At 42.6% G+C, this 25,740-nt stretch overlaps 1 protein-coding gene across 1 annotated transcript in view; it reads right to left on the bottom strand.

Moving 5' to 3' along the window:
• UPP2 (uridine phosphorylase 2) overlaps window positions 1-25,740 on the bottom strand; it is a 132,146-nt gene that overhangs the window by 82,004 nt on the left and 24,402 nt on the right. Inside the window, 1 exon segment of the mRNA XM_007965023.3 lies at window positions 25,274-25,363. Within this exon segment, the coding sequence (XP_007963214.3) occupies window positions 25,274-25,363 (90 nt within the window).

Here is a 25,740-nt window from a genome sequence, read left to right as displayed (position 1 = left end):
TACAAATAAAAATAGCTAAGCATGATGTAACCAAAGTTTTAAGAGCTAAAGATGTTAAAGGGAACCTCTAGTATATTCAGAAAGCAGGGTTCTGTTGCAACCTCCATTGAGAGAAAGGGAGGGGTAATCCCTCTTAAAGTGTATGTTTAATTCATTTTAGATTGAGTTAAATTGGCACTTCAGTCATGAGTACAGCAGGCTATATTCTTCTTCAGTGACCCATTTGCCAAAAGTACCACAGCAATTAAACACTAAGCAAATACATACATAGGTAAGATAAAAACAGCACTCAGATGTTGAAAACCTAAATTTATCCAGCACATTTAAGCCTAGTATAGCAAAGCATATGTGGTATCTGTTTTTATTAATGGATTTTTATTTCTGGCTTCTTTTTCCCTTTCAGCTTCGGTAATGCTAGATGTATGTACAAAAATCTAGATATCTATCCAGAAATTGGCACTTTAGTACTCATGAGTTGATACAAACAATATAACTAGGGCCATTATAATGTTAAGTGAATTTTCAACAAATAGAGTTAGAAATCCAATTATCTTTCCATAGAAAGCTTTTGTGTGGGGTCATTGTTAAATAAAGGAGGGAAGCCAATGGGAGAATTGGAACAGCAATCTCTCCTCCCTACAAAAGGACATTGGAGAATTTCATCCTGCACATACATTAATCCATTCATAATGGCCTCCCCACTGCAGTCAGCCCACAAAGATCATTTTTAACTTCTGTTTCACTTCTGGTTACTGGAGGCTTCCTTTTGGACACAGAGCAGCAAACCAGGAGCTGACAACTTGGGCAAAAAAACCCTGCAAGATGAAACACACAGCCCTGCACACAAACAAATGGCTTAAAACTAAGTTCCAGATGGAAGGCACAGTACCCCTCCCCTGGGGCCTCAGTCTAGGGCCTTCAGAGCTTACTGGAAATGAGAGAAAATGGAAGTTCCTTACCTTGGTTCCAATCTGACTAGACTTTGGTCGGCCTTAGATTAGTGCCTCTCAAGCTTTAATAGGTGCGTGGACCAAGTTAGTATCTGGGTTAAAATGCAGATTCGGATTAACAGATTTGGAGTGGGATCTAAGATTCTACATTTCCAGAAAGATGGCAGGTGATTCCCATGCTATTAGTCCATGAACTTTGAGTAGCAAGAATCAAAACTAACCTAAGCCTTAGTTGGGACACTGAGTCTTATGCCTGACTCTCAGCAATGGCCATTAAAATTATATTCAACAGGGATATTAAAGACCCTCTGGCCTTTGGCAATTACTAGCTGTGTAACCTTGAGCAAGTTGCTTAACTTTTCTGTACTTTGATTTTCATAAAAGTTTGGTTATAAGGATTAAATGAAATAATGCTTACTACAGTGCCTGATATTTAGCATTTGCTTTGTAAATACAACTGGTTTCACTGCTTCATTTTACAGCTGTACAGAAAAATCATTCTGAGGAGAAGAATCTTGCTCGATGTGACACAGCTTGCTAGTGCCAGTGGTTGCACAGGAACACGACCTCCTGACTTCTAGCTGAAAGCCCTTTCTACCACCTGTGGGTCTGCTGCTTAGTTAGAGCCCATTACTAATTGAGAAAGCTGACCCCAGGGTACACCCAGACCCCCTTCACTGCCCCAGCCTCAGAAACCCACAGAGCAACTATGGCTTATGTCACACACCCACATATTTTTGCTATAGCCCGTCCTGACAGCGCAAGCCTTCTGCCTGCCGTTAATTATGAAGATTACCCAGATAATTGATTTAATTGGGAACAGAGAGTATCTCAATGCAACCAGCCAAAGTGGATTAGATCTTCTCAGTGCGGTGTGCAGATCCCTGCAGCTCTCAAGGGGAAAGCATTTCCTTCATGGGGAAAATTATGGATGCCCCGATGGAACCTATTGTCTACTCTGTGCATAACACTAGCCTTGGTGACCTGGTCCCTGGGGATAAAATTAAAATTAGTGTTGGGCACATACAACCCTTTCCTCTTCCCTGCCATCTTTATAGAAACCCTCAATAGAGTTCTAATGCCCACACTTGACAATGATGTCTTTTGGGAGGTCAGGAAGCAGAGAGAGTAAAAAAATTTATCTCCAATATTATTTTGCAAATGGGCATTAGCCACAGGCTATTCCAGCTCAAGGGTGAAGAGTAGCACAAACTCTTTTCTTTCTCTGCAGTAAAAAGAATGAAATTACTTCTTTCTACAGCAGTGCTAAGATATGAATAACTGAACTGGAAAAAAATATTAGCTGTCTACTGTTGCTGCATAATACAAAATATATATCATTCCAGCATCTGCCCAGTGAAAAATTACAAGAACACTAGCAAACATGTGCTACAAAGTATCTTTGCTTTGCTTGGCTTCATTATTGGTACAATCAAAATGAGTTTATCAATCTGGTTCTTTGAAATCAGCTATTTTAGTATCCATTTATTCTAAAGACACACACTTTTAACAAATCAGCCTCCCATCACTTTAACCTCTGTGGAATATTTTCTTTTCTGTTTCTTCATGGATTAAAGCCATTTAAAACATCTGGTAGACTGAAAGCCCAGGAAAGAGAAGCCACCTGAATAAAATACAAAAAGCGGTGTTATTGATACAAATACTAAATTATGTGTTCTACCATTCTTAAACTTGGCAAACTGAAAATAAGATGGTTCTGGAGACTGATGATGGAATATAGAGCCTTTGTCTTTTAGGTGACTGTTGACATTCTAATCAGAGCAGAAATGGGAAAACAACGCAGCAGAAATGCTTCCACCCATTGTGGATACACACTGCCTTAGTTTCTTTCTAAGGGCCCATGAACCTGCCACCATAAATCAAAACCACCTAAGATGTTACTTTACACGCTTTGGCAACATTCACTGTTTGATGGGATCAGATATTTCCTCATTCCCTGTTATGGATTAAATTGTATCTCCACCCCCTCCAAAAAAAATGCCAAAATATTAAGCCCCAGCAACTCAGAATTGAACTTATTTGGAAATAGGGTCGTTGCAGATGTAATTAATTAAATTAAGATGAGGTCATACTAGAGAAGATTGGATCCTTTATTCTATGTGACTGGTGTCCTTACAAAAGAGATGGTCATGTGAAGACAGGTATGCACACAGAACACCATGGAAGATAGAGTAGAGATTAGACTGATGCCTCTACAAGCCAAGGAGACCCCGTGACTGCTGACCATCACCAGAAGCTAAAGAGAGGCATGGAATAGACTCTCCCTCGAAGCCCTCAGAAGGAATTGACCCTGCTGACACTTGGATTTTGGACTTCTAGCCTTTAGAACAATCAGAGAATACATTTCTGTTGTCTTAAGCTATCCATTTTGTGCTACTTTATTACAATAGCATTAGGAAACTAATACATCCCCCAAAAGGATTTTTTTCTTTTTGAGACGGAGTCTCACACTGTTGCCCAGGCTGGAGTACAGTGGCGCAGTCTTGGCTCACTGCAACCTCTGCCTCCCAGGTTCATGTGATTCTCCTGCCTCAGCCTCCCGAGTACCTGGGATTATAGATGCCCACTACCACACCCAGCTAATTTTTTTGTATTCTTAGTAGAGATGGGGTTTCACTATGTTGGCCAGACTGTTTCAAACTCCTGACCTCATTTTTCGCCCGCCTCAGCCTCCCAAAGTGCTGGGATTACAGGCATGAGCCACCACACCCGGCCAAGGATTGTTACATTTCTATCCTTTATGTCAAGTGAGAGCCTGGTTAGCCCTCTGAGATAGGAATGAAACTGAGATTCCAAAAAATAAATGAACCTGGAGATAGGAAACTTTCCCAGCCCCATGCAGACTTTCTACTGAGTCAGTGTTCTGTTGGAGATGTGTCACTTTCTTTTAAGGAACATACAGAAGACCTTGGGGTCTCCTTGACTTTGTGTCTGGTACCCTTCAGCGTGAAGCAAAACACATTTGGAAATGTGAAATTTTGACTGTTCCCCCTTTCAACTGTTCACCATTCTTTGATTTATTCAATGAATATTTATCTTCTGCCCACAGGGACGGAAAACTGACGTGTTGAGAACTTAAAAGTAACCAGTCTTATCTTCACCTGTCTTTCCATAAACATTTATATTCATAGCATCAGTGTCACAATCTATCGTTGATTGATTTTGAAGTTGTGTGTTTCTCGGAGCCTTACTTACACTAGCTTATGAACAGATTAAGAGCTAGCAAAATTTCTGCTCAGAGTCTGTACATAAAATGGCACCACTGGCTATAGTTTATGCTGGAAAATAGCTTTCATCTTTCATAACACAGTAGGCCCACACTAATGGCCTGGTGATAAATGCTGATGCCGAGAGCTCTGTATTGAGGTCAATTACGAGACCACACCTGGACTCGGCAGGAGCTCTGCTGAGATGCATCAATGATGTCTCCACCAAGTGCTCATGGGTATAGTCACAGTGAAGGAGCTGGGTATTTGTCCACCCTGCTTTTCAGGCTCAAGTGAAAGGACTTTAAAATTATACCTTTAAAAAAAGAAAACTGTGAAACATAAAATATAACTTTAATAACAGAATGTGTGACACTGTGAATCTTGGAGAATGGCTTAAGAAACTCAGCAAGCACTTTTTTCTAGCCCTTCTCTAATGATAATGTATCTAATTTTATAGACTAAAGAAACAAAGTTGAGTATTTTGCTTTTTTATTTATTTATTTATTTATTTATTTATTTATTTTATTATTTTATTTTATTTTATTTTTTTGAGATGGAGTCTCGCTCTGTCGCCCAGGCTGGAGTGCAGTGGCCGGGTCCCAGCTCACTGCAAGCTCCGCCTCCCGGGTTTACGCCCTTCTCCTGCCTTGGCCTCCCGAGTAGCTGGGACTACAGGCGCCCGCCACCTCGCCCGGCTAGTTTTTTGTATTTTTTAGCAGAGACAGGGTTTCACCGTGTTAGCCAGGATGGTCTCGATCTCCTGACCTCGTGATCCGCCCGTCTTGGCCTCCCAAAGTGCTGGGATTACAGGCTTGAGCCACTGCGCCTGGCGTATTTTGCTTTTTAAATCATCACCGCTCCTTTGCAAGCTTGTGAGCTTGAGTTCTTTTAGGATCTACGTTCACGACCCTTCTACTGCCCAAGTGACTTACATGTCAGAGGAGCGACCACATCTCCAGGAGCTTGGTAACCTTTGGCCAACTATTTGACACAATCCTTATCCCTTGGAAAACATTAATGTACGTTTAAGGTAAAAATCGACTTCCTAGAAATCCCCTATTCAAGTAGCTTATAAGGATGACAGCTGTGTAACAGAGGAAAACTGGTTTCAACCCTTGTGTATTTGAACAACTGCTTACAAGGTAAAATAAGAACATCTCTGGACCAGTCAATCCCATCCCTGCAGAATTACATGCTGGTTTTTCTACAGTGTTAAACAGTTTGGCAGCTCTAGTGTCATCAATGTACGAATTAGTTTCACATCTCTTGCTGTAAGAAACTGATAACACCCATAAAGCAATCCCCGGGTAGACTCTCATTGGCCAGCCCAGGTTACAAGCCCATGCCACAGTAGTAGGGTATGGTGCCCGATTAGTAACCCATCAAGATGCTGTAAAATGGAGGAGGAGTTCCTTTGTATCCAGCACAATAGGAATGGGATAATATGCTGATCAATGACAGAATATCAGAGCCCACTTCAAGATTCTGATCCTTGGCTGGGTGCGGTCGCTCATGCCTGTAATCCCAGCACTTTGGGAGGCCAAGCAGGTGGATCATGAGGTCAGGAGTTCGAGACCAGCCTGACCAACATGGTGAAACCCTGTATCCTCTACAAATACAAAAATTAACCGGGCGTGGTGGTGCGCACCTGTAATCCCAGCTACTCAGGAGGCTGAGGCAGGAGAATCGCTTGAACCCAGGAGGCAGAGGTTGCAGTGAGCAGAAATCACACCACTGTACTCCAGCCTGGGTGACAGAGTGAGACTCCATCTCAAAAAAAAAAAACAAGATTCTGATCCTCTTAAACTCAGGCACCCCGTCTTATATCTCTACGTATCCTCTGTAGTTTCTAGCACTGTACCTGAAAATGCAGTCTTTTAATAAATTCTGATCAAACGAAGAGGATGTAGCAAGGTAAAGAACTCTTTTCCACACCTCTGCTTCACATCTTCCAGAACCCCATTTGATGCCAGGCCAGAAATGGAGATCTAATCCAAGCTACAGTGGCTCTGGGGCTTCTGATGTACACTTTATTTGGTGGAGGGCCACCTTAATGCAGAATAGAGTTCTCCAGGCTGGACTGACAGTGACCTCAGTTGAAGGCCTCATTCAATTTGAAGGAGAATCTTAAGGCTAGTTTGAACAAGCTGCCCCTGAGAGAAGGCCAGAAATGGTTCATGCTCTGCAGCACAGGAACAGACATAATGAACTGCTGACTGGTGCCAAGCAATCTCTTTCTTTTCATTCACTATGCGTAATTAGTCCAGATTTATAGGACAGACTTCCTAGAATCCTCAGGCACACACACACGACAAATTTCAGTCCTTCTCTGGAAGGAAATGGACTTCCATTTCCCCTTCAACAGCTGCCTTCTTGGAAGCTGCGTCACTCAAGGTCCTCCTGTCAGTCACATCTCCTCTGAGATCCTCGAAGGCTGAGCTGGTTTGGAAAAGAGCACACTCCATCACACAGCCTCAAGCCAGGCTCCTTACACGTCTTAGAACTTACTGACACCTGCTGGACGGTTTCCTTCTCTGAAAAGCATCTGAGCAGAAGCCTTTGCCCTGCATGTGAGGTTGAAGGAGCCAAGACATTGGCTTCTGCACTGGAAGAGGAACGGAGAACTTTCCCCGCCCTGCGGGTGCTGTGTCTGCTCAGTGAAAACGTGCCTCCTCCCCACAGAGAACAGACTTGAGAATCCCCAGGCAGCTTCAAGAACAAACGCCCTGATGGTAAAAATGCATGCAGGAAGGAACACCAGGAAGAGCAGTTCAGAGGTGGAAGTATGGAATTCATGATCATGGTCAAACTCCTAGATACGTATGGCTTTTCCTCCTGGAGAGACTGAACAAATAGCTAGCTTGAAAAGTATCCACCTCCAAATGTGGAGCCTTACCCTGGGCTCTGGGTTGCCAGAGCCAGGAGACGCTGCTTAACTGGGTCTGTGTTGGCCCAGAGCAAATCCTGAAGGAAGTAAAGGTGACCCTTGGTACTGTCCACTCTCAAAACATCTGGTTGTCTTTGGCTGCCTTCTCCGACTCCTCATGCTTTCAGGGCAGTGCACTCTTTTCAACAGGTTGGAATAAGCCAATAAACTAATTCATTGCACCCTTGTGAAACTGCCTGTTTTAAGAGAACCTTGGGGTGAGATTTGTGCTAAAGTCCAGTGAATCTCTCCTAACAGTAGCATTTTAAACCTGAGGATAGGATAATAACAGAAACTACTTGGAAAAGTGGGCTTGTGGGACCCCTTTAATTATAACGTGTGGGACAGCTGCCTGCAGGTAGATTTTGCATAGAACTAGTTAGTTATTGCTGCCATCTTGCCAAGGAACTGCCCTACGTGGAGACCAACTACTGGACTGCCCATTCCCCAGCCTCTTCTCCTTCTTCCCAGGAAAGAGAAGGAGTACTCACTGGCTGGCTGGCTGGTTGCCCTCAAGCTCCCTGGAAGATCCCTTCTGTAGAAGCTATTCTTCAGCATTCGCTGCTGGAACCACCCATCCCACCTGTAGTCATAAGAGCATCCCCGAGTCTCATCTCAGTTTTCCTCCCTGAGAGCCCAGCTAAATGCAGAAAGCAGGAGAGTAGGTGAGTGTGAGAGCATCTGTGAGCCTTCTTGCCACCAGGGCTCTAGTGTGGCAGAGAGGCCTCCCTGGGAGTAGAGCTATACCCTTCCCTATACAGGGACACAGCCTGCCCAGGCCAACCTCAGAAACTAAACACCTTCATTTCAAGCAAGAAACGCCACTCTCAAAGGTCCTCCACCTTTGGGGCACCCCTGTCATCTTCAATATGCTTCAGGGCAGAATTTAGGTAGAGCTCTGAAGTTTGAGTTCTAATAGCTGGGTGTTGCCTACACTTGGTGTTCTAAATGACCCCTGGCCTCCTAGGGGTAATTATACAGCGGGATTTGAGGGTTTAAGGATGGGTAGGCCAGTACTGGTAAATACCAGAAGGAATGTACAATTTCCCCCTAAAAGCCTGTTACGGCCAGAGCCTGCAGAGATGAAAGAGGTCAGGATTTAAAATGCCATGATATTACTTGCTTCCTGACCTAACGTTCGGCCTCTCTGTGGCCCTGCATAAAGAAACCTGTGCTGCCTGTCAGATATGAAAAGCATTGCTATTTAGCAACTCAAAAACCATTAGAGGATTTACTTCAATAACCTAGAACTCATGGATTTCCAGAATCCAGCCTTTGTAGTGCTCTCTAATTTTATGATCTGTATCCTCACAAATCCTCCTCTGTCCCAGACATACTGTGTTCCAGCGCAATCTTTTGTTCACAACGTTCCCCGTAGCCCCAAATGCAGCCCTGAGTCTCCCTCTCCAGTGATCCCATTCCCAGCCATGTTTCAGCACCTCCCCCATATCCCACCTCCTAATGAAGCCCTCCTCTGCCACTGCCCTCGCCACCCACAGCTCTTAATATTTCGCCTGTCCTGTGTCATACACTTCCTTAGGTTGTTGCTTATATTTTCATGTAGGCAGCCTTTGTTCTGGAAGACCGTAGGCCCATCAGAGGTAAGCTCTTTGTCATACACCTATTTGACTCCTCAGTTCAAACCCAGAACTTTTCACCACAAGTTAGCCCATGGAGGGGGTCCCCTACAGGGTATCCCTGAAAATGTTTGCCCAGTCTCGCCATGAACATTTCTGGTGACAGGACGTGCATGACTTCTTCCCAACCCACTCCAATATTGAATAGCTGTAAGTTGTATTAAGTTCTTATTTCTACTAAGCCAAAATCAGCAGTATCTGCTCCCAATTCTGCATTACAAGCAGCTGCTAGCTCTTAATTTTTGTCAGGATTCTCTTCCCCAGAGCAGAGATTCCCCCGTTCTTTTGATCTTCATCTATTACAGTTTCCAGATCCTGTGCCGTCCCAGCAGCTCTCTCCTGGGAACTTTCTCGTTTCCAGTATCTCTCATGAAAGGTGCCGCCCAGAAGGGAACACAGTTTTCAGCTGTGTGAAGATGCTTGCTCTAAATGATGAACATACTCGAGGGAGGTATCTTGGTGATAATTGTGATGATCATGATCACAATCAAATTCTAACCATCTTTGTTTAAAACACAAGGAAATTGCTAAAGGAAGAAAGCTAGTATTTTATCCATCCAAGGGATTCCAGTTTTGAAGAAAACCAAAAATGTAGGAAATGCAATCATCTGGATTGTGGCAGACATTGAATCTACCTTCTCAATGTTATTTCATAGCCTTCTGATGGTGGAGTTGTGGTTTGAGTGAGTTATACGAAGAAGTTCATGTATCTGATTAACCAGTTTTATGTGTTACCCACTGGAAAGATAACTACGGCCTTCCAAACCGACACTGGCTGCCTCTGCAGATCCTTGTTAGAACAGAGCTGACTCGGAACCTCAGCGGTCCTGGAGATGTTCCAGCAGCTCAGGTTTCCCAGATGTCTGCACTCCTCACCCATCCCTAAGCCTGCTCCAGGGCCTCAAAATCTCCAAAGTCCCTTGAAAGAGCCAAATTAAGAGAACGAAATCATTACATGTAAGAAGAAAACCACCAGGAAGAAACAATTTACTTTTCTCCAAGCCGCTCAACATACCAAGAAATGCCTTACATAGATTTAGGGCTTGGGAGGCCAGATTATGCTTTAGTTCTTGAGGGCCTTTTATGTAGCCACAGGACTTTATGCGAGTGAATTCTCCTCCCCGGCCCTCACTTTACTTCCTACTCCAAAATCTAGGAACCTAAAGCCTACAACTAATGAAGGAGGAAAGCCTGATAAGAAATCAAAGGATCCCCTAACCACTCCAGCCCACACTGATCTTTTGTTTCCTTTTAATTCTGAGGCATTTATTTTCTGTACCATTGATTTAATTTTAATATTTTGCTGCCTTTTTATTTTTATTTTCATAAATAAAAGGATAGTAAGCTCTAGGGAAACACACACACACACACACACACACACACACACACACACAAACATACACAACTCATCTAATGCCCTTGGAAAGCTGAGGGAACTGACTGGCCTAAAGTTGCAAAGCTGGTTAGTACAAGAGTACAGATAACCACCCCAGCTAGATGCTAAGCTCCCAAGAGGTCAGAAGAGAACAGGTTGACACACCCTTCTTTTTAGATCCAACCAGCAGCTCACTTTTAATAAATGTACCTAAGGTCACCTTAATAGCAAACTAGGTTAGGCCTTGGGTCTATGACTGAAGGCTGCTTAGAGAAGTGAGATGAAAAGGAACTGCCCCTGAGACATTTAGTTATCCTGGCTGTCATCTACTAAGCTGTAGGATCTTCTCATATTCATAATCTCTTACCTTACATGTGGTGGTATTTTGAAAGACAGTAGCTGGGCTTAGACATCAGCCCAAGCAAGACATAGTTCACAGCCTCAGTACCCTACCCTGTGACCTGGGGTCCTGATGAAGTTTCTGCCCGAACAGAAAGCTGGGGCACCCTTTATTCTCCAAGCCTTAACTTCAGGAGTCTGTTGCCACAAACTTACACAGAACAGAAATCTATATGGTGATTATAACATATGCTGAAATATAAGATGGCCACAAATACAAAGTGATTTCCCGTAAGAACAGCCAAAGGAAAAGTTTTTGGCCAATTTGAATATATAAACTTCTAGGGATATGGATGAAATATTCAATTGTCTACTCATGATAATTTGTTAATTAAATTACTTATTGATATTGAAAATCATATACTACCTAAAATATACTTAATTTAGAATTTCTTGCCACCCTCATGTTTCAGAATAGTTTTGTACATTCTCAAAATACGTTTTCCATGTGCATTGTCTCTTTCATCATAATCGCCAGGTTTTTTTTATCTTTCACCAACTTGTGCAGAGCACATTGTTTGACATACAGCACTTTTTGAAGTCATGTGAGATGATGTCTGTAAAATTTCTTTCAAACCATAAACTTTCCTAACAGTAGGGGTTCCCATTCATTCTAAGTTGACAATACAACCACTTCCCTTTTTGCTATTTTAAGTGTTTTCAAAACCCAAATTTGGAAGTTTGAAGGACTACCCTAAGGAATAATTACGAAATCTGTGTCAAATTTCTGTGCCTGCTTTCTAAAACGCATTTTTGTAAGCTGTTCTCTATAAAACTGTAAAACTAGCAGTGATTGAGTCATTTCAGGGACTGTATCTTTCCTAAATAGTGTTTTTTTAAAAAAAAAAAAAAGGAAACGAGATGACCTAGAATATGAGAAACTTCAAGAAGTCTTGAATAATACCTGTATTTATATCTGTGTCTATTTTTATATCTATGTCTCCCTCCCTTTGTGAAGTAGCTTTGAAGGAAAAACCTTGCCTAATAGGTAAGGAGTGCCCAGTTTATACCTGTTTTCTGCAGTAATTATTAATAGTGCATTCTTTTATGCTCAAAAGTGTCCCAGTTTGGACAATATATTCAGTTACCACTCTACTGATGGCAAGGAATGTGCTATATATTATAAATCTGTGGCCTTGTCAAGGCATTCACCATATTGGTCATTCAGTAAGCTTCTTGTAAAGTTAATATCTGCATGGCAGCCAGATGGAACTTAAAGGCGTGGTGCTTGGAAATTAAAGCAATGTAACTAATTATCTAAAGTGATATTAAAATGTGTAAGATACTGAAAATTTGACTACCAGTCAACACAGCATCTGCTTCAAAGAAATCATTTTTTAAACGAAGCTTTATTTTTTAGAACTCTAATTACGAGGAACTCAGTTAAGAAGTGCTGCTTTGATCTTAGAACTGTGCATTTAGTTTATTATTAGTTTACACTAAATATTTCATTTAATATCTCTAAATATTTGGAGATAAATTGTCCTTATTAACTTACTTTACCATTGAACCATTCAGACTTACAATGATGTCTCATTTAAGGCAAAATTTATTTCCAAAGGACTGTCTTGCAAGTGAGTGCATTATGTGGATTGAGGGGTGAGTGAACAGATACACTGGCTGCAAAGAGCTCTAGGCTGATGAAGCTCAGATCGGAACTCCAAGCCCTGGGCAAGCCTGCCAGCCTTTCTCACTTTCTCATGTGTTGTGGGAGGGGCCTGGTGGGAGATAATTTGAATCATACGGGTGGTTTCCCCCATACTGGTCTTATGGTAGTGAATAAGTCTCATGAAATCTGATGGTTTTATCAGGGGTTTCCGCTTTTGCATCTTCCTCATTTTCTCTAGCTGCTGCCATGTAAGAAGTGCCTTTTGCCTCCTGTCATGATTCTGAGGCCTCTCCAGCCATGTGGAACTGTAAGTCCAATTAAACCTCTTTTTCTTCCCAGTTTCGGGTATGTCTTTATCAGCAGCATGAAAACAGACTAATTCAGTAAATTGGAACCAGAAATGGGGTGTTGCTGAAAAGATACCTGAAAATGTGGAAGCAACTTTGGAAATGGGTATCAGGCAGAGGTTGGAACAGATTGGGGGGCTCAGAAAAAGACAGGAAAATGTGGGAAAGTTTGGAACTTCCTAGAGACTTGTTGAATGGCTTTGACCAAAAGCCTATTAGTGATACGGACGATAAGGTCCAGGCTGAGATGGTCTCAGATGGTGATGAGGAGCTTGTTGGGAACTGGAGCAAAGGTGACTCTTGTTATGTTTTAGGAAAGAGATTGGCAGCATTTTGCCCCTGCCTTAGAGATTTGCGGAACTTTGAACTTGAGAGAGATGATTTAGGGTTTCTGGTGGAAGAAATTTCTAAGCAGCAAAGCATTCAAGAGGTGGCTTGAGTGTTAAAGGCATTCAGTTTTATAAGGGAAGCAGAGCATAAAAGTTTGGAAAATTTGCAGCCTGACAATGTGATAGAAAAAGAAAAACCCATTTTCTAAGGAGATATTCAAGTGGGTTGCAGAAATTTGCAGAAGTAAGAGGAGCCAAATGTTAATCTCCAAGAAAATGGAGAAAATGTCTCCAGGGCATGTCAGAGGTCTTCACAGCAGCCCCTCCCATCACAGGCCCAGAGGCCTAGGAGAAAATGGTTTCATAGGCCTGGCCCAGGATCCCAGTGCTGTGTGCAGCCTAGGGACTTGGTGCCCTGCATCCCAGTCACTCCAGCCATGGCTGAAAGAAGCCAATGTAGAGCTCAGGCCATGACTTTAGAGGATGCAAGCCCCAAACCTTGGGAGCTTCTGCGTGGTGTTGAGCCTGTAAGTACACAGAAGTCAAGAATTGGGGTTTGGGAACCTCCGCCTAGATTTCAGAAGATGTCTAGAAATGCCTGGATACCCAGGCAGAAGTCTGCCGCAGGGGTGGGGCACTCATGGAGAACCACTGCTAGGGCAGTGCAGAAGGGAAATGTGGGGTCAGATTCCCCACACAGAGCCCTGACTGGGGCACCGCCTGGTGGAGCTATGAGAAGAGGGCCACCATCCTCCAGTCCAGAATGGTAGATCCACCAACAGTTTGCACCATTTGCCTGGAAAAGCCACAGACACTCTACGCCAGCCCATGAAGGCAGTCGGGAGGGAGGTTATACCCTGCAAAGTCATAGGGGTGGAGCTGCACAAGATCATAGAAACTTGCCTCTTGCATCAGCATGACCTGGATGTGAGACCTGGAGTTAAAAGAGATCATTTTGGAGCTTTAAAATTTGACTGCCCACTGGATTTTGGACTTGCATGGGTCCTGTAACCTCTTCGTTTTGTCCAATGCTTCCATTTGGAATGGCTGTATTTACCCAATATCTGTACCCCCACTGTATCTAGGAAGTAACCAGCTTGCTTTTGATTTTACAGGCTCATGGGCGGAAGGGACTTGCCTTATCTCAGATGAGACTTTGGAGTGTGGACTTTTGGGTGATTGCTGAAATGAGTTGAGACTTTGGGGGACTGTTGGGAAGGCATGATTAGTTTTGAAATGTGAGGACATGAGATTTGGAGGAGCCAGGGGTAGAATGATACGGTTTGGCTGTGTCCCCACCCAAATCTCATCTTGAATTGTACTCCCATGATTCCTATATGTTGTGAGAGGGACCCGGTGCAAGATCATTTGAATCATGTGGGCGGTTTCCCCTGTACTGTTCTCGTAGTAGTGAATACGTCTCATGAGATCTGATAGTTTTATCAGGGGTTTCCACTTTTGCATCTTCCTTCCTTCTTGCTGTCGCTGTGTAAGAAGTGCCTTTCCCCTCCTACCATGATTCTGAGGTCTCCCCAGCCACGTGGAAGTGTAAGTCCAATTAAACCTCTTTTTCTTCCCAGTTTTGGGTATGTCTTTATCAGCAGCATGAAAATGGACTAATACAGACTGCTTGCCTGTTATATTTTATATTAAACATGACCTGGTCATCTCATGGCAGTCAGCAGGTTTGAACTCTTTCTGTGTGGCCAACTTTGGGAAGCCACTCTCCTGGAGCCACAGGTAATGCCATGGAAAAAGATTCTTGCCAAGGGGGTGACTTATGAAGTATCCCCTCTCCTCAACCATATAAGCATCTCCTCCAACTACCAAGCAGCACAGAGAGGGTTCCCATGGGATACGGTCCTAGAGAGACACTCGTTCTTACATCGGGAACATGAGTCCTGCTCTCTGTATATGCTGTCATCCAATTTTTGCCTGCAGTGAGCTGGCCTGGTCAGAGAACAACCAAAGGACAGCTGTCCCTCAGAACAATCAGGACCTTGAGGCCTTTACTTGGGCCCTGCACTGTCCTTTCTCCTTGAGAGCGGAAGGTATATTTCTAGAAAGAAGGCAGCCTAAGCACCAAGGGCAATGCCCCGGGAATTTTCAGCCCCCGATACTGCTCTGGGAGGATAAGAGAAGAGGCAGAAAGAGAAATGTCTCAGAATCCTCTCCCATACTCTCTGAATATCTAAGAAACCAGGCCCCCTCAGGTCTCTTATCAACAAGAGCTTTCCCTTCTCGCCATTTCCTAACCTCACAAAGGGCACAACAGGAAATACAATGAAGAAGGATGGAGAGGAAGGCCTCAGCTATGGAAGCTGTTGTACTTCATCACCACCTTATGTCCTGGTGGCCTTTTACCTCCCTCAATTATGTTCTCTTACTTTCCAGGGCCATTTCTTCCAGATGAAGCTGAAATGAGAGGGTAGGATGTGAGGCCAACTTTTCCCATGTGCTCTTGGAACACGAGGATGTGATGTTTATCCCTCCAGACCCCCTTCTACTGACCTCTCTAGGCACATTGTGCTTGAATTCAGATGAGTCAGAGGATGTCTTCCATGTGAGGCTCTGGCCAGGAGTTGCTCTCTGCACTAATTTTACACAGATGTGTACACATATGGCCCAAAGCCCACTAAGTGACCAACAACCTTGTCTCCAGCATTCTCTGCTGGTCTGATGCCATGGCTATATTTTCCAACCTATCCCTGTGGAATGGTGACTCTGGCCTCACCATAAACCCCAACTACTGGCTGCTCTGTCCTTGAGGTCACAGGCCGGCAGTGACCTTGCCAGTGGCTTGGCCTCCCAGAGGCTTGAGGCGGGGCTTCTTGGCTTGCAGTTGCACTGTGGTGAGTCCTCAAGGCCTCCTGTATCCTGCTTTTAGCCCATTTGGCTTCCCTCCACTGTAGCTGCTCCTCCCTGCATGCCTGCTCTCCTCCACAGTCCAGGACAGCTAGGATAACATCTAAAGCACGTAGAGTTGCTGGGAAGAAAGGCTCAGGTCTGCATCAGCCAAGCCATAGCTCTGCTGTCATTTTTGGTCCACACTGGCCCTGAGGTTATTGCATTTATCCAGAGCATTTCCATGCCCACACCCGCCCCTCCACCCCCACCTTTTTATATTTTCTGATCCTTTTTTTTTTTTTGAGACAGTCTCACTCTGTCAGTGACAGTCTCACTCAGGCTGGAGTGCAAAGGCACGATCTTGGCTCACTGCAACCTCCACCTCCCGGGTTCAAGCGATTCTCCTGCCTCAGCCTCCCGAGTAGCTGGGATTACAGGCACCCTGCCATCATGCCTGGCTAATTTTTATATTTTTGTAGAGACGGGGTTTCACCATGTTGTCCAGGCTGGTCTTGAATTCCTGACCTCAGGTGATTCACCCGCCTTGGCCTCCCAAAGTGCTGGGATTACAGGCATGAGCCACTGCACCTGACCCTATTTTCTGATCTTGATTATACATCAATAAAAAGAAAAATTTACCAGATGATGCTTGCTTTTTTTATTTTTTATGACCAGATTGCACCTGCTACTTTTCCAGAAAGCCAAGTTTTCAGAATGCTTTACAAAACACTTCCTTTGAGTGACATTTTTCATTTTGCAAACACTATGGCTTTTTCTCAGATTTTTATCTTTTTTCTGAGGTCTGATGTGGAAACCTCACTAAATTCCTCCATCTAGAGCACGTCAATATTTCATTAAAATGTGAGTTTGAAGGCTCTCTTGTGAAGCCATTTCTTCTTGCATCCTTTTAAAATTAACGCTCACGTTAAAAACTGATGACAATTAATGTTGAAAATAAGCTAAACCTGATGGTAACGCTCTGCGCTCTTCAAATTGATGCCGAAGGTGGCCACCTTGTGGCTACTGTGGGAACTGCCACTTAGACCTGATTTTTCCCAGGCGTTGGGGCCCTACTGCTAATTAAATTAAATGACTCTTAAGAATATCTTTTCCCATGCAGTTTACATCCCAATCCTGCTCCTCTACAGGTTAACTTGTAGTGATATCCTGGCAGTTTGGGGGCAAGAAAGCTATTCTAAATGGCCTCAGTGGGTTAGCTGAAGGAAGCCTTTTGGTCCTTAAACTAAGGAGAAGAGATAACCTCCCCGGAAGCCAAGGTCTTCGTCTTCCTCAAAGCCTATATGTTCTAAGTTTTATTTTAAAATATTTTATTTATTTTAAAACATATGCTCCAGGGGATCCCTATATCAGCATTCCTAGGTAAGATCTTTAAAATGCAGGTTGCTGGGTCTTAAGACCTAAGAATTGGAATGTCTAAGTCCTGGGATTTGCATTTTTAACAAATTTCCCCGATGAATTTTTAATGCACATTCAAGTTCTTCTACATTTTAGTCAACTAAGGAAAGAAACTAGAGGCCTAACACATTAAATGCTTTTGACCCTAGGCAATCTCCCTCTGGCCCTGGGAGGGAGGGGATCCAGAGCTGAAGAGAGCTCAAGAGACCAGTGCAGGAGTTCTCAAAAGCCCCTGCCAGCCCAAATGTTTGCTGCTTGAACACGGGAGGCTCCACCACAGTGACCTGGCAACTTCAGTCAAACCCTCTAACAAGAAACCATGGGCCACCAGAAGAGTGCCTTGCTTGTGTAGGGTGTCTCCCTCTGGACTCCATAGGAAGCAGCAAAAGGCAATTAAAGAGAGAAAGAGAGGCACCTTTGCAGGCTACTCCATCACCCCCACCCAACTCCACCGTGTCCACCCCACCCCAAAGTTCCATGTCCCAACTCGATGTGAAAGGCAAGAGACCAGCTTCCAGGCCAGGGTCTCCTGCTGACCAGTCATGTGAACTTGGACAGGTCACTGGCTTCAGGTGTTATTGCTGTAAATGGAAGCAGTTGGATAACCATCACTTAGCTTCTTTCCAATTCGAACATTCTGTGATCTCATTTTGAGCTTTCAGAGGGAAAAGAGGCTCTTTAGGAGACGTGATCTTGGGAGTCCAGATTCCAAGCTTAGCATTAAGCCTTTGCTGTTTGTAGCAATTAATTCTTATGGAGTGTCACAATGAGAGATGAGATCCTCTGCCAACACACAAACAACAAACTTTGGCAATGTCAGCTCTCTATATTGGGGGTAAAGCAGCACTGGACTGAAAGCCCTCCAAATGCCCCCCACCAACCGACAGCAACCCCGTGACCTCATCACGTCCTCCCCTTCTCACCCACTATTCTCCAGAAACTTTAACACACCCCATCCTTATACATGCTGTTCCCACACCCCCCCCCCCACCTCCCAACCAGGCCTCCTGTCTCTGAACCCACTTCCTGCTCTAGCATTCATTTTGTAGAGTGCTGAGATACCTGTAAGAATGTCTAGGTGGAGACCTCACCCACATCATACTTCTTATCCTTTCAAAGTCATTGCCCCAGGTGCCACTCCTCTGAGAATCCACCATTCCCTATGCATACTCAGCTCAGTTCTTAACCTGTGACATTATAATCATCTGCTTTTATGCCTGTATCCCTAAATGGAAGATCTGTGGCTGCCACATACTGAATATTCAATAAATATTTCCTTGAATGAATGACAGTAGGAATGAAAGAATGAGTGGATAAATAAGGAATTAAGAAGATGCAAGCTGACTGTTGTACAGAACCTCTATACCTATTCTTTGCACAAGTCTGGATGAGGAAAGAAGAACCTGGTCCAGACTCTCTTGACTCTGGAACATTTTGGGGAGAAGCTGGGAATGGAGGGCTGCGCCTGCAGTAGAAGCAGCATGGTGGGTTATCAAAGCTTCTGTTCATCAAAGCACAGGCCAGTGAAATCAACTATTGGGTTGTGTCAATTTAGTGGGTTCAGACCAACATTTTTAAATGAAGTATAACATAATAGAATAAATTAAAAACGTGTCTCTTAGTAAATTCAAGTACAGTTTCATGGAACTTTTTTTTTTTTTTTTTTTTTTTTTTTTTGAGACAAGTCTCCCTCTGTTGCCTGGGCTGGAGTAGAGTGGTATGATCTCGACTCAGTGCAACCTCCACCTCCCGGGTTCAAGAGAGTCTCCTACCTCAGTTTCCCCAGTAGCTGGGATTACAGGCACCCACCACTACGCCCAGGTGATTTTTTGTAGTTTTAGTAGAGATGGGGTTTCATCATGTCGGCCAGACTGGTCTTGAACTCCTGACCTCATGATTCGCCCGCCTCAGCCTCCCAAAGTGCTGGGATTACAGGCATGAGCCACTGCACCTGGCCGAAACTTTTATTATATAGTCATGGTACAAAATATACTTCTTTATTACACACAGTGGTCAAAAAATGTAGAAGTCACTCATCTAGGAAATACTTCCTAATACTTCACTAAATACTTCATTGACTCAATTAAAAAAAAAAACAAAAACCTACTGACTTTATGGTATGACTTCCATTTATTGGAATGTGGGGATCCATTTGTCAGGAAATGTATATAGATTCTGTGCTGTTTTTGAGAGAGCTATATGTTTTCTAATTACTTGAAATGATGATGATCTGATCTCATCTAATTTTAGTTATGTTCAGTATCTTTCATAGAGATAAATAATTTAAGAAAATTTTCTTAAAATAGGGACCTTCCCTCTGTTTTGTCTTTTATGTTTTCCCATGTAGAGCCTATCTATGCTGATAGTATAATACTAGCTCTCTCTCTTTCCCACCAAGGTGAAAAAGCCATTTTCTAAGAGTTAGTAGAAAAGAAGTGATAAAAGCAAATTAAAAATCTTAAATTCCAATATCAAACTTTATAATAAATCTATCTAAATATCTCCATGGGAAATCACAGTGATAGGTGAGATATTAAAATTAAAATCACAAAGGAAGGCAAATATCAACTAGCTCTGTTAAGAACATGAATCCAAGCACATAGGACACAATTTCTTCTCTCCTGTGTTTTGTTCTCTTCCGATGAACAGCCAGCCATGTGTTAGGCTTTCCCTGGTTCGGCCACAACACTGTCCCCAGTCTCGTCTGTTGACACCATATGGGATTGTCACGCTTCTTTGTTTACGAAGAGTCTCCTGGAATCTTAAAATTAAGTTTCAGTATCAGACCAACATCCAAAAACAATCCAGATACATACTTAGACTGGCTTGGTGTTTAAAAAGACTTCATGTTAACAGTTAAAAGTAAGAAAATTTCTTTTAAAAATTAGGGTTCTTGACTTCTCTTGGAAAGGTCAAAATATTTAGAAGTGTAAGATCCATATTCCTCCACAGAGACTATTGCTCTTAACCTAGGTCCAGGGGACCCCTGTGTTTTGATACAGTTTCCTCTGTAATCCTATGTATTTTATTTTCTTTATTTAAAAGCATCATCTTGAGAAGGGATCCATGGGCTTCGCTAGACTGCCAGAGGGATTCATGGCCCAATAAAGGCTGAGACCACCCTAGTGTAGAGCCAGGCAGCAGCTGTCCCCTTGATCCCTGTTCTCATCATTCTTTACTTTCTCTGAGGCCACGCATCTGTTTTCATTTTCCATTGCACTAACAATTTTCGTGGAGTCAAGAAATATTTTCCTGTAATTATGTCTCTATCAAAAATTGGAAAAAGATAAATGAATTGAGGACTTTGGAATTCTTACACTAAGCTGCTCCACTTATTTATGCCAGCTCATTGGCCTCTGGTCCACAGGGATTGCGTTGAACATCCTTGAACACCAGTGAAGCACAGCCACCAACCAGTCAGAATGGTTGCCATCTGTGCACAAACAATGCCGGTGCATGCCCTGTGAACCTCAGCCCTGTGCCTGGGGGATTTTCATCCCTGCTTCAGCAGGTTTCTCTAGCTCTCTGGGTGTCATTCCATGTTGCATCTGTCCTTCTTCCTGAAATATCAGGGAGTGTGAGCAGTAGGCTATTTGGAGTGTGCTTGGGAGCATCCTGGGGAACTAGGAGAAGATCAATTTCTCCTTTTTGGCAAAGGAATGGAGATGCCAGCTCCACCCTGCCGTCCTTGAGGGGAAATGGAACCGATCATCATGTCCACACTTGTCCTGCATAGTGCAGCTGACAGAGCTGTCTCCCTGGGCCCTCAGCTGAGGGATCCTCATACCAAACCTTCTGAGGAAAGAGTGGGAACTAACCCCACTTTGCAAAGTAGGACTACGGACAGTCAAAGAACAGGAGCAGCGAAGTCAGAAGGAGAACACAGACCCAGACCTGCATTTTAGTCCATTCGAACACTTCGAAAACACTCACTCCTCAAGGAAAGTGACTTTTTGGGATTTCCACAGCAAGTGCTTAGTAAGTGTTAAAAAAAAAAAAAAAAAAAAAAAAAAAAAAAAAAAAAACAAGCATTGTTTAATGCATTAATATTTTAACAGAGCAAGTCTGCGCCTTTCAAGCAAATCTAGTCACTACTCACTACTCAACAGTCACCTTAGCCTTTATGCTAGGCACAAAGACAGATTTTGGGTTTTATATGGAAGATGGGCTTTTCATGGCAGTAAAATGTTTTATTTTATTTTTACAAATTATAATACAATAAAATCGACTTTTTCTTTTGGTGTATACAATTTTAACCCACATACACATTTATGTAACCACCTTCAGGATACAGATCTATTACGCTAAAAAACTCCTTCATGCTAGTTGTTTGTCTTAAAAAAAATTATACTGATGTACATGTAAAATGAAAGCTACAAGGATATTTGTAATACCAAGTATACATTTTATCCATATGAAATCAAGATAGAATTTCTTTCTCTCTTTCTCTCTCTCTCTCTCTCTCGTGTGTGTGTGTGTGTGCGTGTTAAAGGATTGTATTTCCTTCCACTTTGGAGGATATAAATTCTTGAGAAATAATCTATACAGGCTATCATTGAAGAGAATTTTCAATAATTCTGTAAAGCAATATGATGGTTTGACCATTTTAGATTGTGATGGAAGGCATAAGAGGAAGCAAGGTGAACCACTGGGGTGGCGCCTAAACATAGTGGCCCTGGGAGTGAGGCTTCTGAACACTTTCCCCACCCCAACCCACAGGATCTTCTGTGCCTATACTACTCCCTGCTCCCTCCTTCAGCAATGGATCTGGATATCTCTCCAGGTTTGTTCTCTCTTCTCTCTTCTGCCTCCTTTCATATCCCACCAACTTGCCTCTTTTTTACCTTCTGTGGAGACAAAAGTGACTCCATCTTGGATGCTAATCCACCATCTTGACTTTTTATCAGCCCCAGTTCTGTGAAGGCCTCCTGATTCCTCCTTTATTTACTGTCCCTAGTGTAAGAACATGTGCTCCTGATTTTAGATCAAAGCAATCTTGATGTTTTCACACAAATTATAGGCTATGACACATGTAGCATTCTTGCTTGTTCTGGATGGTTTAATTGTCTTTCTAGAGCACATATACCCTTTCCTTAGGGTGGATAAGCCTTGGGTTTGCAGAGTAACATGTGAAGATCTATCTATCTTGGGGCCACCCAAGACCATGCTTCTGTCTATAAGTTCCCTCAATAAATTACCCAATACAAAGTAGATTTGTCTACCACCTCCTTTAGTTTCCTGGCTCCTGCGACATCTGGGGGCTGTTAAGCATATACAGCCATTTCACAGAACTCCTAGGAAAAGGAGATACAAAGATCCGAGAAGAGTGGGAAAGAGAAGGTGTTCTGAGAGACAGGAATGTAAGAGTGTATTGACAAAAGGGAAAAGATGTCCTTTTCCTGTCCCACCAAAATTTTACCTAGTTTGGACTCTTCCTGTTCACCTAACATGGCCTAAAGTAACAGGTAGCCGTCCTCTCTCCCCCCCTGCTGTCCAACTAGAGAGATTACGCAGCCCCCTTCCCCCACCCACACATGGGAAACAGTCATGCACCTGCCTTCCAGCCTTGCAGCCTGCTCTTCTGCACCCACTTGGTCGACCCTGTCCTTGGGCCCCTCCCTTAGAAGAAGGCTAGGAGCTGAGAGAAAAGGGAGGAGGAGAGAGAGAAGAGAAGGGAGGAACAATGAGTACAGGTAAAAAGGAAGCTAATGCTCACTTGCGCATTCAGTGAATTCCTAATAAGAAAAAAAGACACACCGCCAGGTTCACTGCCCAGAGAATATTAGCATAATCCAAACCATCTTAATAAGACTTCTGAATTCAGTAAACAAGTACACCCTTACTAGATATTTTTGGAAGTAGCTATTTCTTGGGATTTCACAGGAAGTGGAGCTTTTATTTAGTCACTAAAACTAGTGTCCTTTGGATAATGCTTACTATGACACCACTTACGAGAAGCTGTTTACTAAATGATTTTCATTGGTTATGATATCATCTAGTTATTCTATGTGACTTCAGTGGGAAAGAGAAGAAATACCTAAGTCAGTGGTTTTCTCATTTTTAAAACGTTAATTATCATTACCTCCAAATGAGGCTCCACATACAGTGTTAAGGTAAAGACCAAACTGTGTATTCAGTGTGTATGCATTTATATATGACATATATATTTAATAGACTACAACTATACAACTATTTTCAAAGTATATAAGCTTAAAAAGAAGAAACAAAGAATGATAGAAAATGAATTGTTTGTACTTCATTGAAAAATGTACAAGAGTTTGATATAATCGAAGAATTGCAACCCAGTGAAATTTTGGCCATAATTAGAAAGCACTTGAGTATCTTAATTAGATTTGGAGTCAAATTTGGTTCCCCCTATATGGGAATGAACTCATCTCACAGGCCCACATCAGCTTACAGAGTTGTATGTCCAAACACTAATAATTACATAAACCAGATATTGAGAGAATGAACTTCTCCCAGTTTCAACACTCAGCTGTGCAAAGATTTGACTTTATGTTTCTATAATAGCTAGCTTTAACTTTTGAATTCTTGTTTCAATTTGGTAGCAGACATGTTAAGTGTGCCCATTTGAGATAAAACTTAGTTATTTCTAGAGTTAAAATCAGTAAGTTTTGGGTAAATAGTCATTTCAAGATGCATCCCTGCTCCTGCTTCCTTCCAGCAGAGATATAAGTACTAAGACGACTTCTGTATTGTCCAGAAAGGTGAATTTATGGCTTAAATATGTTGTTCTATTATTCACAAGGTACTTCTGGGTCACCTTTGCTATAAAAGTGGAGAATATTTTTTAAAAAAAAGTTAGGACACACTCCATAAAAGTTTTACAACTCACTTAAAATCATAGAAGGGCTGTACATTTCAAGATGAAGATTTAAGCTCTGGTTATTTAACAGGGTCTTAAGAGGCAGGAATTGCTGTGTCAACTAATGTTGTGCACTATATTTCATTACTGCCTTTATGTTTTTTTAAATACCTCAAGAATAAAGTTTATTTAAAATGTCACACTGTGCAAGCTGCACATTATATCCATAGAATATACTAGTACTACTGCCATTCCTTTTATTTATTACAGTAGATTAGTTATGGACCCTCTGCCATAATATCTTGGCTTATTAAGATACTGCATACTAAAAAGCCTAATAGATGGCCCCGTAATGAGCAGTTACAAAATCTAGTCACCCATTCTTCATTGGCTCTCTTTTTTGTTCAGAGGGAAAAATTGAAGAGGATTGGACCTGTGCCTGAAACATTAACCACCTGATTCTGCTTGTGGGGTGGGGACAGAAAAGGGCCATCTCAACACTTAATTATTGAGAAATCCTCCATATCTCTCCAGGATTAGAGAAAAGGATTAACAATCATCAAAGCTGCTTGAACAAATCTCAAGTTCAAATTCCAGAGGAAGACGGGATGGTCTAGGGTGATCAAGACCCAGACCCAGGGCTGGGTGCAGTGGCTGACACCTGTAATACAGCACTTTAGAGGCCAAGGCAGGTGGATCACTTGAGGTCAGGAGTTCAAGACTAGCCTGGTCAACATGGTGAAACCCCGTCTCTACTAAAAATACAAAAATTAGCTGGGTGTAACGGGTACCTGTAATCCCAGCCACTTGGGAGGCTGAGGCAGGAGAATTGCTTGAACCCAGGAGGCGGAGGTTGCAGTGAGCTGAGATCGCACCATTGCACTCTAGCCTGGGCAACAAGAACGAAACTCCATCTCAAAAAAAAAAATCATCTAATTCACAAGAATATTTTTTGCTAACATAAGTCATCCATAAACCTCTATATAAGGTGAGCCCTTTATGAGACAACTTGATGCCTACGAAGTATTCAATAAATACAAAGGGCACTAAAAGAGAGTCTTAATGAAAAGAGACAATTTAAAAATATTTTCTTAATTGACATCAAGGAAAAAAGGTAATTTAAAAAAAAATCTGTTAGTTAAAAAAAAAAATAGCGTTAGTGAGGATGTGGAGAAATTGGAACCCTTGTGTACTGTTGGTGGCATTGCAAAATGGTGCTACTGCCATGGAAAATAGTATGGTGGTTCTCCAAAAAATTAAAAATAGAATTACCATATGACCCAGCAATTTCACTTCTGGGTATATGTATTAGTCCTTTTTCATGCCAGTATAAAGAACTACCTGAGACTGGGTAATTTATGAACAAAAGAGGTTTAATGGACTCACAGTTCCACAGGCTGTACAGGGAGCATTGCTGGGAGGCCTCAAGAAACTTACAATCATGGTGGAAGGTGAAGGGGAAGCAGGCACATTTTACCATGGTGGAGCAGGAGAGAGAGATGGAGAGCAAAGGGGTAAGTGCCACACATTTTCAAACAACCAAGTCTTGTGAGAGCTCACTGTCACAAGAACAGCAAGAGGGAAGTCTGCCTCATGATTCAATCACCTCCTGCCAGGCCCCTCCCCTGACACACGGAGATTACAATTCAAGATGAGATTTGGTGGGGACACAGAGCAAAACCATATCCGTATATAACCAAAGTCTCAAAGAGATATTTGCACATCCATGTTCACAGCAGCACTATTCCCAATAGCTAGGAAATGGAAGCAATCTAGATATCCAACAATAGATGAATGGGTAAACAAAATGTGGTATATACATACCACATGTATATTATTCAGCCTAAAA

The sequence above is a fragment of the Chlorocebus sabaeus genome, chromosome 10 (assembly GCF_047675955.1).
Source record: "Chlorocebus sabaeus isolate Y175 chromosome 10, mChlSab1.0.hap1, whole genome shotgun sequence".
In the NCBI taxonomy this organism is placed as follows: domain Eukaryota; kingdom Metazoa; phylum Chordata; class Mammalia; order Primates; family Cercopithecidae; genus Chlorocebus; species Chlorocebus sabaeus.
The sequence above is the reverse complement of the archived record's forward strand: the minus strand, read 5'-3'. Positions and strand labels throughout refer to the sequence as shown.